This window comes from Zea mays, chromosome 8 (assembly GCF_902167145.1).
Source record: "Zea mays cultivar B73 chromosome 8, Zm-B73-REFERENCE-NAM-5.0, whole genome shotgun sequence".
Classification (NCBI taxonomy): Eukaryota; Viridiplantae; Streptophyta; class Magnoliopsida; order Poales; family Poaceae; genus Zea; species Zea mays.
The window spans coordinates 74,079,312-74,097,288 of NC_050103.1; the positions used below are offsets into that span (position 1 = coordinate 74,079,312).

Consider the following 17,977-nt stretch of genomic DNA (forward strand, 5'->3'; position numbering starts at 1 on the left):
ACTGGAAGCACTCAGGAAGAAAGTCTTCGACAAGAATGAAAAGTTCGCAGGGAAGTGGATCAGAGAGTTACCTTATGTGGTTTGGAGCCTAAGAACTCAACCCAGTCGAGCTCTACATGGAAACACCCCCTTCTTCATGGTCTATGGTTCGGAGGCAGTGCTACCTGCCGACCTCAGGTTTGGGGCACCAAGGCTGGTCTTCGAAAGCATAGCTGAAGCAGAAGCTACCAGGCTAGAAGATATTAACGTGCTGGAAGAAGAGCAATTGAATACAGTAATTCAGTCAGCTAGATACCAGCAGACCCTGAGGCGCTATCATGATAAGGCTATACGACACCGATCCTTTGTAGTGGGAGACTTGGTCCTTCGCCGAATTCTAACGGGAGAAGGACGGCACAAATTGTCACCGCTATGGGAAGGGCCATTCATGGTATCGGAGGTCACTTAGCCAGGATCATATCAGCTTACTCAAATGGACGGCACGGAAGTGGGGAACTCATGGAATATAGAGCATCTCAGGAAGTTTTATCCTTAGCAAGACTTCAAAAGCTATCAGAGCAATGTTGTACTCTGTAATTGGAAAATACGTCATCAATAAAAGATTTCATTCTCAAAGGCATTCAAACTATTGGTTATCAATTGACTTCGATTTGATTAGACTTGGAATCAACGCACTTACTCGACTTAGGGTGACCACTATACCCTACTGATAGAGCAATCGGCTTAAGTCGGCAATGACTTAAGACGATGCAACATGCTCGTGCTTACTCGACTTAGGGTGACCACTATACCCTACTGATAGAGCAATCGGCTTAGGTTGGCAATGACTTAAGACGGTGCAACATGCTCGCGCTTACTTGACTTAGGGTGACCACTATACCCTACTGATAGAGCAATCGGCTTAAGTTGGCAATGACTTAAGATGGTGCAACATGCTCACGCTTACTCGACTTAGGGTGACCACTATACCCTACTAACAGAGCAATCGGCTTAAGTCGGCAATGACTTAATACGGTACAACATGCTCGCGCTTACTCGACTTAGGGTGACCACTATACCCTACTGATAGAGCAATCGGCTTAAGTCGGCAATGACTTAAGACGGTGCAACATGCTCGCGCTTACTCGACTTAGGGTGACCACTATACCCTGCTAACGGAGCAATCGGCCTAAGTCGGCAACGACTTAAGACGATGCGACATGCTCGCGTCTATTCATCTTAGGGCAACCACTACGCCTTACCAGCCAAGCGATTGGCATAAGTCAGGAAAAACTCAAAAACCAGCACGCCGCATTTACTTCCGCAATCGTTCAAGATGATTGTTACATCCTGACAACAGAAACAAATGTTATAGTTGTCAACGCCAGGGGCACATTCTAGTGCTCTATCCACCAAATATCTGAGCACAATGACCACACACACATATAATTCACAAATGCATCCAGTATCTTCTAAACACGTCGCTACGGCAAAACATCTCTATTTGGCAATGTCTTTCGCATGGGCGATTGAGGAAGAAGGGCGACTCGAGGCATTAGGTGCAGCCTTGACGTCGGTAACAATGTCATCAGGAACAACTACACCGGGCCTTCTCATCAAGATCCGCCCTGCGCGAATGGCTTTGTCCATAGCCTTGTCGCGCTGAGCTTTCAGAATGGCACAGCTGTCCTCTGCAACTTTGGTAGCCAGTCGAGCAGCCTCTAGCTCCTGAGCGACTGACTTCTTGGAGGCACGCAGATCTTTAACGATGGAGTCCTTGCTTGACACCAACTATCTAAGCCACAAGACCTCATATTGGGACACTTACAGTTCGCGACGATGATGATCCAGATCTGACATAGTAAAGCGATGGCTTCTCTCCAAGATGGTTAAGGAATTGTTGGCATCACGATACAACCTATCCAGATTGTCACGAGAAGCTGCAAGTGCTCGTCTCTCCTCCTACAAACAAGAATCAACTCTCAAGCATCCAGTAAACAGTAAGCACGGCAGAGCCAATTAAGTAAGTTTACCTCGTGAGCTGCTCTTTCAAAGTCAAGCTGAGCATTGAGAGAAGAATTCAAAGAATGTGCATCATCCAAAGAAGCAGAAACCCGACCCAGGTTGATCTGACCTTGAGAATACTTCTCTTCAAGATCAGAGTATCGTCGGGTTGAGTCGGCTTGATGTTGAAGACGTTCTTCCTCAAGCTTAGAGCACCGCCGGGCCACATCTGACAAAGCAATTGAGGAAGGATACAGTGTTAAAAACAAAAGTTGATCAATCTGCCAAGGAAGAAACAAAGTTACCAACCAGCATTTGACGCCTTCAAATCAACTATCTGTTTCTGAAACCGCAATGGGTTCCACTGTGTCAGATACAGAGCCCCTTCTGGGATAGTGGCACCATGTGATCTCAACTGAGCGGACATTCCATCGACCAAAGCATATGATCAAAGGTAAATGAGTATAGGGAAGATGATTTACTAGGAGGAACAGTAAAACGAAAAGAGCTGAGTTACCTGAAGATTGGAGAAGAAGGAGGGTAATCCCAAGTCATGAGAAGCTGTGTTGTAGCTCGACGAAGGAAGATCAACCGGAACAATTTGAAGAGCATCGTCGGGGGTTGACTCAGCCCCACTAGCAGATATCAGAACTCTTGCATCTGGCTCGCCGACCTCCAAGGCAACTTGCTTGCTCGAAGTCAAAGAAGTATGCATCGCCATCACCCCATCAGATCATGGTGGAGACGACCCGACATGGACATCCATGGAGGTGTGGGAAGGAGAGCTCACTTGGACACCCTTGGGGGCTGGGTTGTAACTCGCGCCACCCACCAGAGCCAGATCATTATCGGCAACACCCTCGGGGGCTGGGTTGCAGCTCGCGCTATCCACCAGAGCCGGATCACTACCGGCGACACCCTCGGGGGCTGGGTAACCGCCAGCACCACCCTCGGGGGCTAGGTTTTCTGCAACAGCCACCTCTAAGGCTGAAGGATCCTCAGTCACCTCCATGGGAGTCGGGCAATCCTGACCAACTTCTTGACACCGAAGACTGCCTTCCAAAGTCGACGATGCGCGAGATACTGCTCGGGATACCTCTAATCCCACGTCTAGAATTTCAGAGCAAACATCCATCATGTCGCCAGCAGTCGGCTCCGATAGCATATCTTCAGGAACGACATCCTCAAGGGCCTGATCAAAATCTGTTATGGACAATTCTTGAAGGCTGACAAGAGCAGACAGAGCTGGAGAAGGAATATCACTATCCCCCTACTACCTCTGTAACGCTGGCTATTCTTACAAATTAGCGGAACTTCTTCTTCCTCTTCTTCGTCTTCATCAAAAATACGGACAATAGCCAGTGCACAGTCACACCCATTGGGGTCAGCTTCTACACGGTCACACCCATTGGGATCAGTTTCTGCACGGTCACACCCATTGGGGTTAGCTTCTGCACGGTCACACCTATTGGGGTCAGCTTCTGCATGGTCACACCCATTGGGGTCAGCTTCTGCACGGTCACACCCATTGGGATCAGCTTCAACAAGGTCACACCCATTGGGGTCAGCTTCAACATGTACGCCACCATTGGGATCAACCTCAGGAAGGACTTCTGCCGGTACTTCTTCACAAACAGGAGCAGAAGGGCCAGCATCCTGATCCAAGCATGACAGTCACCAAAGCCGCCTCTTTTTCTTCTTCTTCTCCTCAACAGGCGCAGTTGGGTGACTAACTTGGCGAGGACGCTTTGGGCGAGTACCCTCAGGCTTTCGGGTGTCCACTGTTTTGTTAAGCTCTTGTACAACCGTAATAGCCATTGGTTGAGCATGGGCCGAGTCAGAAGATTCTCCAGCCAACATATTGAGTACAACATCTATTTCTGCATCATCCGGACTTGCCGGCACTGAAAAGTGAACTTGCCTCTCATCATTGGGAAGATCACGAAGAGGAGCAACCAGAGCTTCAATGTCCTTAGGAGAAGGTCGCACTCTAAGACCCAGACCACTATCACCAGCAGGAGGCTTGGACACAAAATTGAAAAATAACCTAGGAGGTGGCAGATTCCAAGCAGAATAAGCAACAGAAGCACCAACATTTGATACCTTGCCCCTCAGGATCATATCTAGTCGGCTCACCAGATCCTTAGTAGGAATTTTCCTATTGGTGACCCGAGTTGAGTCAGTAATACCACTATACAAGTAAGCTGGATACGCCCTATCTTTCAAAGGCTGAATATTCTTGAAAACAAAGTCAGCAACCACATCTTCGGCAGTCAGACCTCTCTCCTTCAGCAGACATATTTCAGCCAGCAGAACCCTAGCTTCTGTCACCTCCGAGGCAGTGGGAGACTCAACCTAACTCGGAGTGCGTACATCTGGTTGTCTCTCCGGCCGAGAGGGGAGGGACTTGCCATGGTTTTCCACAATAAATCATTCAAGACGCCACCCTTTAATGTTGTCCTTGAGAGGAATGTCAAGGTATTCTATTTTCCTCCCACGGTGCATCTCCAGACTTGCACCACCCACGAGCTGGTGCTGCCCCCAGCCATCCTAGGCCGACAGTGATACAAATACTTCTATAAACCGAAATGAGGAAGAATTCCGAGGTAGGCCTCACACATATGTACAAAGATGGAAATTTGCAAGATGGAATTGGGATTAAGATGGGTCAGGTTTAGATTGTAAAAATCAAGGAGATCACGGAAGAAGGGAGAAATGGGAAGAGCGAGACCGTGGATGAGAAAAGGAACGTAGACGACAGACTCATGGGTATCTTCTGTCGGAACAGTGACCCCACGGCAAATCCGCCAAGAACAGAGTTCTTTTGGAGGAAGAACTCCAACATCGACAACGCGGAGGAGATCTGATTCTGAGACAACAGATATGTGGTTACCTGCGAACGACAACTGGTTGTTGGGGTCGATGGGAGGAATGACCACCGCAGCAGAATTCTGGTTCTTCCGCTTGGGTGCCATCGCAATCTCACCGGCGGGTTGAACAGGGGCGAAATCAGAGGGAAGTAGAGGAGTGGTTTGAGGAGGAAATGAAGTTAGGGCTCAGAACTCAAGAGCGCGCGCTGACATGAGTATAAATGGGGTTTTCCCGGGTTGGGCACCGTTTCTAAAAAAAGTGTCAAGTCATCACTCGGGAAAACGAGATTTCCGACATGGCTCGGCCGTTACCTCTAAAACGCCGACAGTATCTGCCATAGCTCGGTTGTTATCTCTAAAAAGTCGACAGAGTCAAAAACCACTCAGTCGTAACCTCTAAAACGCCGACAGTGCCTGCCATAGCTCGGTCGTTATCTTTAAAACGTCGATAGAGTCCAATACCACTCGGCTGTTACCTCTAAAACGCCGATAGTGCCTGCCATAACTCGGTTGTTACCTCTAAAACACCGACAATATTTGTCATAACTCGGCCATTTTCTCTAAAAAATGCCAAGACTCACCAAACATGGCGCAACAGTTACCAGTTATTGCTTGGTAATTACTTCTAATAATGCCAGTAGCGTTAGGCACGAAGGCAAACTATCAATCGACTATAAAGGAAGAACGGCGGAAAAGCAAAAGGATGCTCAGAACAAGCTGAAATTTTCCTGGATATATAGAGGAGGGAAGTTCTTCCACAAACTTAAAGACCAACTCATTATGAGTCGGCCTTTTTTCCCTTTTTCACTACATTATATTACTACATCGCTACACTACTCACACTACACTATACTACTAACTACTACTACATTATTCTGCTACTACTATTACTACTACTAATTACCTATACTAATATTTAAACCAGTGGCGCTTTGCCACTAGCCTTGCCGTCACCGCCGCCCTTGCCGCCGCAGCTGTCGCCCTTGCCGCTGTTGCCTCCGTCACCCTTGTCGTCGCCGTCATCGCCGTCGTCACCTCCATCGTCGTCGTCGCCCTCGTCGTCGCCGTCACCGCCGCTCTCCTCCTCGGACAAGTCGGAGGAGTTCTCCTCGTCCGAGGAGATATCCGACTCATCCGAGGCCTCGAGCCCGGAGCGCTCGACGGCCCGGATGTACATCCACACCTCGGCATCGATCCCCTGGGAATCGTCCGAGACATCGGACGATACCGGGGGAGAGGCGTAGACCGGCGACGCCTCGGACTCGGAGGAAAACTCCTCCTTCGAGTACTCGGAGTCACTAAAGTCCTCCAAGGGGGGACTTGGCTCGCGCTTTCGCTTGTCGCCGGAGTGGTGCGATGAACGTCCACCCTTCTTGTTCTTGCCCATGGTTGATTGGAAGAGAAGAGAAAAGTGGGAGAATAAGCAACAAACGACCAGGAGAGGTGTGAAGACACCAGCGAGGCAGGCAGTCTATTTATAGAGGCCAGAAGCAACCGCTCATCTCCTACCACGGCCACCGAACAGTCGCAAATATTCAATAGGCAATTCAAATCATCTGGAAGCAAGTCAGGTAGCAGGCACCGTTTCACGTAACACGATACCATTTGGACTAAGGTCAACTGCTTGGGCGATATGATTACACCCCGCGGTCATGTCAAGTTACTACTCGAGGACAGTCAGCTAAACGCTCGGCGTACCAAGACGTCCCTTGGTTACACCCATTGGGGAGGGGACGTCCAGGAATTTTCAATAGATTTTCCCAAGCAGTCACATCCATACAGTATACGCAATGAATGTATCAAGACAGAAGAAAGATATTGATGGAGATCGGAGGAAAGCCAAATATAGCTACTGAAGTACAAGTCTAATCAACAGAAGCATTGAAACACAAAGCGAAATGAAGACCAGCCAAGAGCCATCTACCAGACGTCCAATCTGTCGCCGATCAAATAAATTTCAAACCTAACAGGACATGGGCAGATCACGCTGTTATTCTCTAAAACAGGAAACGAAGACAACATGTTGATCTCTAAAGCATAAGCTGATGATATAATGTTGAGTTTTAAGGCATGAGATGAAGATAAGATAATAACTTCTGAAAGCATGAGATGAAGACCTTTGAGTAGATTATTTTCAGTAATCCACTCAAAGCTCGGGGGCTACACCCATTGGGTGCACCTAATCCTCAACCCCTAAGGACAGAACACTGATCTCTAAAGCATGGACCGATGACAAAATGCTGATTTCTAAAGCATGAGACGAAGATAAACCCAATGATTTCTAAAAAAGCATGAGATGAAGACCTTTGAGTGGATTATTTTCAGTAATCCACTCAAAGCTCGGGGGCTACACCCATTGGGTGCACCTCCGGTGCACCCGATGAATCCTCAACCCCTAAGGACAAAATGCTGGTCTCTAAAGCATAAGCCAGTGATAGAGCACCGATTTCTGAAGTATAAGGCGAAGACCGTTGAAAGAGCTGAAAAGGATAACAGAAGGTTGTTTTTACCGGATTGCTTAGAGTTCAGAAGCAATGATTTGATAGGTGTACTTTCAGAGCATCCACTACCTAAAATCAAAACCGCAAGCTGGACCTAGAATCTTTGGGCCGATTATTTCAAAATCAGCTCAAAGATTGGGGGCTTGTGGGGGACAGATATCCCCCGGGTCCACTAGAAGGCTAGAAGGCCTCACGAAAGGCTTTGGGCCCATTACTTCGCAAGGCCATCCCTTCGTGGGCCAGGGAAGGAACCGCTAGCGGAATGGATTGACACAAGATTGGATAGACCCGAGCCCAGACGACTCATTGGATTTAAGCATTATCCACAGCATTGATCTGATTCTCCCGCGCAGCTACCTTAGACGTCGGAACTAAATGAGGATAAGTCGGCAGAATTATAGGAAGATAAGTTCAGTCGGTTCACTATTACTTAGGTGCACGTTGTTATCATACCCGCATGTAACACCCCACGGTCGAGTATATAAAGCCTAGGGGGCGCCCCATCAAAAGACAAGTTAGTCATTAGCCATCTACTCCATTCTCTAGCATCCTTCGAACTAGAGAATCTCCCAGTAAACCACCACATAAAGATCCACACCAGGAAGTAGAGTGTTACGCCTCTCTAAGCGGCCCGAACCTGTATAAAATTGTCTATCGTCTCTCGTGCGTCTAGCACGAACCATCGAGCTACAGTCGGCAACACCGTCCTACCCAAAAGCACCTCGAGAGGTAACCCCGGGTGCGCGGTCAGGTCCCAAACACCGACACAAACCACCACCATGGAAGTCCAACAATGTGCACAAATGTCTCTAGTGGCTGCGCACAGAAACCTTGCCAAGTGAACAATAACTAACTCTTGTTCATCGTTGAGTTTTGGCAACTATTGGATAAATCCACTAGCTAACTCTAGCCATTGTTAATGCCCATACGCACTAGGTCTCTTTATTTGATGCCCTCGACCTGGGCCCTAGATAATAGGGGAAATCCCTTAGACGCTATCAAAATTATACCCATCCCCTGGATGACAATGGGCCCAAATGTCATACACATAAAAATTATCTTCTAGATATCATTCAATGGCACACAAGTATTAAGTATAAAATCAGATGGCATAATGGAGATTTTTTCTAGATAAATCCGATGAGTGGTAAAAAACCAACACTAGGTAACAACCTTTGCAAGAGTCTAAAATCTGTTAACTCCAATATGTTCCAACTGAACATCTTCACCTTAAATATAGTTAGCTTTTCAATACATTTTTTGCACCTCATTGTGTCACTCACTAGGTCCAATGCATATGCAATGTTAAGTTCACACCTATTGACACTTAGATAACTGATTAAGGATTAGAGTTTTCTTTTTAATAACAACGATTGTTATGCAAACAAATCTTAGGTGCAAATGTACATATGAGTCTGCTAAGCCTTTACCAAACCCATAGCTCGTGCCACCAGCTCACGCAACTTTACCGAACATCCCCGAGACAACTACAGTTGGATTGCAACTTAGATTTTTATAACACCGAGCATGTTGGTCCAATACGTTTATACTCATCCATTCAGTCAATCATGGAGAGTAGCAGTGGTTTTACAATGTACAAATGGGGCGAGACGGCAGGCTACACTGGAGCTAGCTGCACATCACTAACCCTTGTAATCTTTCTTAGCAAACAAACTAACAAATAAACCAGCAACATCGGATTACTACTACTACTAATCGAACCCTAGCTAATAAGCTGCTAGATTTGCCTCTTAATGCGCGCGACAGCTTTGCATGCCAATTGCTTCCTCGTTAAAACATCGGAAACGGCTGCCGTGTCGCTAGAGCAAACAGCCCTTCTCTTCCTGGTTGCCCTGCAGGTAGGTAGAACGGAAAGAAAAAGAACAAGCGAAAACAGCCTGCTAGATGGGAATGACGCCATTGCAGCGAGTCGCTGAATAGTGCCCGTGCACCAGGCCATTCAGTGGCTTCATGACATGCCCGTTCTGGCAAGCTTTTGGTTTCTGCGCTCCCCCTTTGCCGCAGATGTCTCTGCCTGCTGAACTGGTAAGGCCACGTTGGAGCAAGTGGTCAAGCTGGCCTGATGACGCTGCTACCAATCCTGCCAAGGTGTTCGTGGATTGTTCCAAAGTTTAAAGGGCTTCTTTCAGAAGCAAAGAAAACGCTTTTAAACATGCAAAAAACAAGTACATGTTTGAGGATGTCTTGCTTACCTAAGAAAAGCGGAGATGGCTTGCCGGGCCTTGACTTGAATTCAGGGTGAAACTGTGCTCCGACGAAAAACCTATGAGTTGGTAGTTCGATAATCTGCATGTGACAGACCAAATACATGAGACCAGACTAGGAGAAGGTTAATTCTTCACGAAAATAGTTGGCAATCATATATATACCTCCATGCGTTCGCCACTCTCATCCCTGCCAACGAAAGAAAGCCCTGCCTTCTCAAATTCTGGGACCATGTCAGGATTCACCTCGTATCTGTGGCGGTGTCTTTCGTCAACGTAGCAAGCATTGCCGTACCTAAGGCAGTTCAGAACTCAAACGATTTATCTACCGTAGACAATCAAGTGGTGAAAGAGGGACCCAGATGTAAAACTCCTGTGGAAACAGTGGTGAGAGATGTGGGAGGTTGCTTCTTACAGTTTAGCAGATTTGCAGTTAGTGGCCTGGAAAAAGGTCCTCCTTGAACCAAGGCGCATTGTTGCTCCCATATGAGTTTTGGACCCCTGCAGAACAGAAGCATAGATGGTTTTCAACCACAAATAAATTAGGTAACTACACTAGCACCTGTAGCAAAACAATTACCTCTGGCATGAAAACAACACATGGTGTTTTTGTGGTTGGATCAAACTCTGTGCTGTTAGCACCGTGCAACTTCATGACAGAGCGTGCAAACTCAATCACTGCAATTTGCATGCCCAAGCAAATGCCAAGATATGGAACGTTGTTTTCTCGCGCGTATTTTGCAGCCAGAATTTTCCCTTGGACTCCTCTGTCTCCAAAACCTCCTGGCACCAACACACCATCTGCACCCTGAGGTGCAAAAACTCGTTCAGATTGCTGTCTGGTGGTTAGTGGAGTATCACAGTCAAGAAGGCATTCTATTCTTACCTTCAACGACTCCCATGCCTTTTCATAGGCGTCAGGAGTCTGCAAATGCCACGGTATCCAAAATATTATCAGTTATTTCTCTAAGATACAGAAGAGAAGAATTGATAAGACATAAAAAAAACTGACCTCTTTTGCTGTAGAATCTTCAAGATCACAGGAAGGAACCCAGTCCACCACAAGTTTCCTGTCCAAAGCAACCGACGCATGCAAAAGAGCCTGACAGGGGAGGAATGAACAGATAAGGGCCACCAGTTTGCTTCAGAAATGTATCTGTGTTATAACTCATAAGATATAAAACATTAATGACACCTTTATAACAGATAGGTAGGAGTCTGACAGGCCAGTATACTTTCCAACCATTGCAATCCTAACCTGAAAAGCATTTTCATGACCACTGGTTATTACTAGCTAAGGGGGGTCAATTTGGTATTGAAAATAGCAGCTCAAATGACCAAGAAACCAACCGGAGATTTCAATCTGTCACATCTGCTGACTCTTTCAGTCCATTCAGACAATTGGGGTTCTCGAGCAACTTTACTCGCGCTGCACCGATGAAGAAATAATACATAAGTATTTCTAGAAACTAAGCCAACTGGACGAGCTTACAATATTTTGGTCCAGTGGCATACCACTGAAGGTCTAACACCTTCAAAATAGCTTCATGGGCCTTCTGATCCTATAAAGACAAAAGATTTAAGGTTAACCATGTCGAACGAAGATTTGGCAATCATGCATACAAATAATTCCATATGACATACTCTGAGCAACAAAGGAATGTGCCAAATGTTGGTGACATCATGGAGATTAATGATATTTGGTATCTGCCAAATAAAATCAAAGTCAACATTGATGTTGCATGATGCAGAACTTGTTTCTTTTTCCAAACTCTTTACCAGGAAACATATTTACCGGGACATGACAAAATTGTGCGAGCTTCACTTTCACGTGTTCTTCAAGTGGCTGCCGAAAAGCACAGAGCAAACGAATTATACAGCCACCATAGCATTGAAAGGTTCAGACGAGACATGGAATGAAAATAGAGAAACAAGTTATGTGTTATACCTGTGTACTGCGACATGCCAAAATATCAGGCATGAGTCCAAGTCCTCGAAGTCCGCGAACACTATGTTGGGTGGGCTTTGTTTTCTAGATAATAAAGATACAATATCATTATTTTCTGAAATAATAACTTTGGAACATAAAAGTAATAACAGTGCCCCCAAATCGGGAGAAGTTTACCTGCTCACCAACTACATTTAGAACTGGTACAAGACTAACATGCACCAAGCAAAAGTTTCCAGGCCCTGGTAATTTTCACAAGATTGCATCAGTAGGCAATTTATGCTAATAGCAAATAGACATTGGATCAACATCCTTGAGTAGAAACATAAGTAAAACACGGAAACAGGTTATCGAAATTTACAGTTTCCTTACCTACACGGTATGAAAATTGGCCTAGTGCTTCTATGAAAGGCATTGATTCAATGTCCCCTGCATCAAGAATGCCACTGTCGTTATGCAGCAAAAATATTGTCTCCTGCACCGGAGTACTTACAGGTATGGGAACAATTGAGCAAACCGATATATACTATTTTGCAATTTGCTGCAATGATACAGAATATTTTTTTACCTATAGTCCCACCAAGTTCTATGACACAAACATCAGCTGGCTCTTCGGTGTCATCAACTGGATTCATTGCCACACGTTGAATCCAATCTTGTATTTCATCTGTGATGTGTGGCACGACCTGATAAAGAGAATTAACGCGAATTCGTAAGCTCACTGTAACAATTGGCACCTTTTCCATGACTTTACAGAAAAAGAAAAGCATGGAAATCTCTGTTCTGGGAATGATTCCTCACCTGAACAGTTTTTCCTAGGTAATCTCCTCTACGTTCCTTGTCAATAACAGACTGCAGTTTGACCATTAGCAGAAAAGTTATTACCGGTTATACTATGACATCAACCAGTACAAAAGTTATTCTGTGTTATAAACAATACTATGCTCAATTAGCAGGAATCCAAGATATCCCATAAGGTAAAAAGAAGCATATGCTATGGTGGTCCTAGATTCTGTCGACTACATAGTGATAGACAACGGCTACCCATTTTCGTTAAACCGTATTTCTAGCATCAGGTTTTCATTATCTATTCCAATTCATGCTATGTGTTACTATACTTTAAGATAATCCTGAATGCACATATTTCAACCACTAAAATAATGGACCTCAGGACCAATTTGCAGATGCAGTTAAAAAAGCATCCAGATCTACAATGGGTCCAAACCTATGATTGGTGCACTATTAACCCTGATATGCTTTCTACCAACCAGTTGCTTGAGACAGCATCACGGTAATGGCCAACTAAGGACCAGATGATTGACCACATGCATTATTGAACTGTAGCAGATCTTAGAATGGAAAAAGCAACATCACAAAAGATTTGTGGGTTCCATTCAACATTCAGGTAAAGAAGCACCTAACCTTGGTGCAAAAGAAAAACCCCCGAATATTCCTAGCTCGTAAAATGTCAAGGTGAGGCATAAGCCACAACTTTTAACAGATATACTAGCAGGTTAGCTCACAGCCTTGTATGGACTTTTGAGAGAGGCTGTTTATTCCCGTCACCTGGTATATCTTCCCCGTGGTTATGTTGTTGTCACGAGTCAACTTGATGTCCAGAAATCTCTCATAGTTTCCAAGGTCCAAGTCCACCTTTGAAAAGAAGGGTTGGAACAAAATGAAGTCCGGTTAGTCCATGAAAGAAGCCTTGCAGAAATATAGCACTGTTCTAACACGTTGGGGAAGGGGAAAATGGACAGCAGGACGGGTGTATGAAGCGCTGAGACAACCAGCCCGTGACGGTTGAAGTCGTAAAACAAGGACGATATGTGGCGCTATTGTGCAGCTGCTGGCGTGTATCACTTGGTACTGGTCTAAACAATTGGTGGCTCATATCTCCAGTAGTGCAATGTGGTGATCGGTGTACAGTGAACCAGAGAGTACGCGCGTACAGGGGAAAAGAAAGTACGTACAGGTCTACTGTATGCAGTGTGAATCGTACCTCACCACCATCGTCCAAAACAAACACTTCGCCGTGCTCGAATGGGGACATGGTTCCGGCATCGGTGTTGAGGTATGGATCTGCACAGCAGCGTCAGGGAAAGAAGTTCAGAAACTCTATCATCATCTCCCAGTCGGAGCACCGAAAAGGTAAAAAATCAAGAGCCAGAAATCTCCCCGGCACTAGCTCAACGTACATGTGTCTAGCAAAACGAGTGTCAAAGAAGATCATTAGTAGTATGAGGACTTCAGTCGCCTAAATAAGACACGTATGTATAGCGGAGAAACCTGCAGTAAATCATGTGACGATTCTGCCGGGACAGGACTGGAGGGGACGAGACAGGGTAGAAAACGTTTTTGTGTAATAAATTGAGAGAGAGTGAGAGACAGACGGCGAGAAATGAGAGGTGCACAGCAATTGGTCCGCATGAAGAGACAAAAAAAAACTCCTAGTGAGGACGAAATTCCAGAGCACGGGATGGCACATTTGACCTGTATTTCTGCCCCTGAGAAGTTCATGTGCTCCAAGGAACCCAGACAGTGACGTTGACACAGGATCAGATGCCCACTTCAACAAAGCAGCGACGAGTACGGAGTACGCGATGGCGGCTCAAAGGGGGCAAAAAACGAAACATGGGACAGGAGATTATTTTAACAGAAAGCTGGATTGAATGGCCGGCCATCAGAGGAAGAAAAGGTGGAATTGCTTAGCCACTATTCAAAAGAAAAACAGAGTCTACAAGCGCCTGTAATAGCGACAATACAGGGAAAATAAATTAAATTAGGTGTGATAAAACCATGGAAGGCTAGTTTGGATCGGCGCGCCGGCGGCCACGCCGCGCCACACCTGTGGCGCTCAAAACGAGCGCCACACTGGTGGCGTGGGAAGTATGGCGGGCGGCGACGGCTTAGGCGGCCATCCAAACATCCCCGCCTTATCCATATCCAAGAGCAGCCGAAGGCGACCGTCAAGAGCCCAATTCTGAGTCAGGCCCCCCATTACGATGGAAATGGAGTCCCAGCACTAGTCTAGCAGTAGCTAGCAACATGGGTACCCTAGTGGAGTGTGGAACCCCAGTAGTACCCCCACCCAGTCTGTGATGATCTCGAGAAAGACGGAACCCGATGGCGGCGAGTAGTTTATGCCCGAACCCCGAACCACCAAACGGAAACGGGCACACGTACGCATGGGAGGCCAGAGAAATGCTGGAGCGGCTTTTGTTTTGTGTGCGTGTATACGGGGAGCGGAGGCCGGGCGTTCGTGGCCTGCGCGATCACGTGGCCGCCATTACTCTCCCTTGCCTTATTTCTCAGATTGGTCGGGGGGAGGGCGGTGCCGCGGTGGGGGAGGGGAGAATTCAGAAACGGACGGGCTGCAGCGGTGGGCTTACCGATCTTGATAGACGTGACGCGGAGGCCGCAGGCCTTGAGCACGACGCCGATGCTGCTGGCCGTCACGCCCTTCCCGAGCCCGCTCACCACGCCGCCGGTCACCAGCACGTACTTCATGGCCTCGCCTCGAGTCGATCTCCTGGCGAGCGAGCGAGCGAACGAACGAGGGGGCGGAAGAGAAGATTGGTGGCGGTGCCTGCCGCGGCGGCGAGGCGGAGGAGGTGGGAGGCGAGATGGGAATGGGAGAGAGTTTTTTCTTTTTCCTGTTCCTGCTGCTGTTGTTGGGTTGGGGGTCCAGTCCAGCCAAGGAGGGTTGGTTGGGGTTTGGGAGCGCGGAGAGGGGTGGGTTAAATAGACGTTGCTGGCCCTCGGACCGGACAAAGTGACACCGAGCTGGGGCCCACTACCGTGCCCCGTCTCTCTCCCTCACAGTCTCACTCATACGCGCATACACCGAGAAAATCTGTAAAACCAGTCTCTCCTCCTGTGCCGCTACAGTAAAAATTTGAAACGAGATCTTGTATTAGCCATCACCAAACGACTTCATTGTTTGTGCTTGTGCAGGTGTTCTAGTTCCAGCGTCACTGGCTCGCACGTACGCCCTCGAGCCACAAATTAAGGCCAAGTGGAGGTTAAAAGTTAGGTTTGTATATATGCTTGGTACTCCATGGTCTCTCCCCTATAGATGTCCAAATGAGCGGGTCGTGCCAGCCCAGCACGAGCACGGCTAGGCCCAGCACTAATTAGGACCGTGCCGGCCCCGGCCCGGATTAGCTAGCGGGCTGTGCCGGTCCACGGGCTCCAAGCGAGGTCCAAGCACGGCCCGCTAGGTTAATAATCGTGTCGGGCCGGCTCACGGTCCGACGGGCCTAACGGGCCCATAACAATATATGACGTTTAAATGATAAAAATATCCTAAAAGTACGTATTTTTTGGGTTTAAACCATATTTATTAGCTCTAAATATTTATTTACACCACATAACAAATAAAAACACATGTTTCTTGTGTTTTATACTCTGTATTCAAGTATAATATATGTATTTATATGAAAAAATAGAAAAAAAAATAAAATCGGGTCGTGCCAGACCTATCCCGTCGTGCCACGCTTTCGGTCCAGGCACGGCCCGGTGATTGGGCCGGGCCGGCACGGGCCCAGTTCACTACGTGTCGTGTCGGGTTCATGCCGGACCCAACCCGTGCCGGGTTTCGGGCCGCCGACAAGCCCGGTCCGTTTGGACATCTATACTCTCCCCGCATTCGCATCTGTGACCCATGCTTAGGTTTACGGACAATCAGGTTTTAGAGGGTGTTTTCATGACTGTGTTCACTATCGACACCGGTCCACTATTCGAGTAACACACCGTGTAAACTAATGTGAATGGAGCCACCAGTGTCTAGAAACACACGGGTCCCTCAATTATATACAACCATCTAAATTTATTAGATTCATTATAATTTCAGTTATGGTCAATATGGTTTGCATGTATGTATGAGTTATTATTGTGAGCAGTAGTATTACATACCCTACACATATATGTTATGTCAAATTTGTTATTAGGTTATTTTTAGATTAAATTAAACATAAAAATATCTAATTTTCTAACAATCCAATATGGTTAATGAAAAATGAGTTGAGTCTTCTAATTCCAATGTTGTTAAAGAAAAAAACACTAATGCATTCACAAGGGAGTTGGATGGATACTGGGCTAATATTAATGTGTGTTTAATGATTTTTTTTATTTTCTTCTTATAAGGTCAGCAACATTGATTTCTAAAGTTCAACATCAATTTTTTCAGAAAAGCTTCAAAAGCTACAGCTCAAACAAATAAGTCCTAAGAGGAGAAACCCTTATAAAAGGTCTATTTCAATTGCATGTATTTCTTTTCTGTAAGACAAAATGATTTTTAAATTAATATATTTCAAATGGTTTTTTTAGAAAACATGTTGTCCAATAGGATATTTTTTGAGAAACACACAAATATTAGTTTGGTTGTAAATATTTGGATGATTTCTATATACTCATGAAGCACCGTGTAGTTTGATTTATAGCTCCAACCACATGAGATGTTTTTGGAAACCTAATACTAAAAAAGTGTTTAGATGAAACTTATATAATATAAAACTATCAATTCAAAGCATAGTTCATTATTGAGTTTTAAAGAAATGTAACCTCTTTTCTACGATCTCCATAAAAAATGCTAGTATACGAAATGATCAAAAAGTGAGAGCTTTTATATGTGTCACCTAATATTTGATGGGTATTATTAAATTTAATATAGGAGTACGTGAATTATATTTTATTTAATCAAATCAAATTAATATTTGATGGGCAGGTTTATAGAAGAGTTAGCAACTACAACGATAGAGGTGTAATAAACATGTAACGTATAAAGTAATGAGTATATGTTATGGTGGTTAATTCATCTAACACTTGATGTACGAGAAAACTAAAACATCAAGTTTTTTCTTTGGAGCAAAGGGGGTAAATACTTTTAGCTTTGAATGGTTTCTTTGGTTCAGTTGTAGATTTCTGAAAAACTGATTCTACTATATAGGAGCCGATAATTATGGAAAAGGTAGAATTTATTTTGTTGAAACAATTGTCAACTATAGATTTTACAATCGCATGACCGATTATAACACGGATGAGAGGAATCTGGAAAAAAAAATAGGATAGATGATGATCCTGGATTGAACTAAAGGAATCTATTTTTACCTGATTGATAGAGATTTCAGTTTTTTCTTTTCTTTTGCAGCGAATCTGATTTAGGAAGCTGAACAAAAACACCCAGAAGTAGCACAAATTCATCCGGACGTTTGAGTTATTGGCATCACCACTCACTCTTGAGGGCTAGTTTGGGAGTCCAAATACCGAAGGGGATTGGAGTGGCTAAAATCCTTTCCTTATTAAATTTTAAATAACAAGGGGATTTTAGTCTCTCCAATCCTCTTCGTTATTGTGTCTCCTAAACTAGCCCTGAATGTAGGGGTGGATAACATTAACTAACGAGGCGTAGGTTTATTGGGTGACATGAGTGTTTGGCAAGACGCAAAT

At 45.5% G+C, this 17,977-nt stretch overlaps 1 protein-coding gene across 2 annotated transcripts; it reads right to left on the reverse strand.

Annotated features, from left to right (window-relative positions):
* Positions 1 to 8,847: 8,847 nt before the first annotated feature.
* LOC100382896 (uncharacterized) lies at positions 8,848 to 15,218 on the reverse strand. 2 transcript variants are annotated; one of them, XM_035961532.1, is made up of 20 exons: positions 13,726 to 14,578; positions 13,530 to 13,609; positions 13,094 to 13,180; positions 12,329 to 12,379; positions 12,096 to 12,213; positions 11,900 to 11,956; positions 11,705 to 11,769; positions 11,528 to 11,611; positions 11,375 to 11,425; positions 11,224 to 11,286; positions 11,095 to 11,141; positions 10,930 to 11,008; positions 10,775 to 10,837; positions 10,592 to 10,681; positions 10,466 to 10,504; positions 10,160 to 10,387; positions 9,995 to 10,080; positions 9,745 to 9,874; positions 9,568 to 9,661; positions 8,848 to 9,455 (listed from the first exon to the last, which is right to left on the reverse strand). In XM_035961532.1, exons 2-20 carry the CDS (start codon positions 13,578 to 13,580, stop codon positions 9,256 to 9,258), a joined length of 1,683 nt encoding a protein of 560 aa, XP_035817425.1. In that variant the 5' UTR covers positions 13,581 to 13,609; positions 13,726 to 14,578; the 3' UTR covers positions 8,848 to 9,255. The 2 variants fall into 2 exon arrangements, with proteins under 2 accessions (XP_035817425.1, NP_001169056.1); NM_001175585.1 differs by lacking the exon at positions 13,726 to 14,578 and adding an exon at positions 14,920 to 15,218 and having other exon boundaries at positions 8,870 to 9,455.
* Positions 15,219 to 17,977: the final 2,759 nt, after the last annotated feature.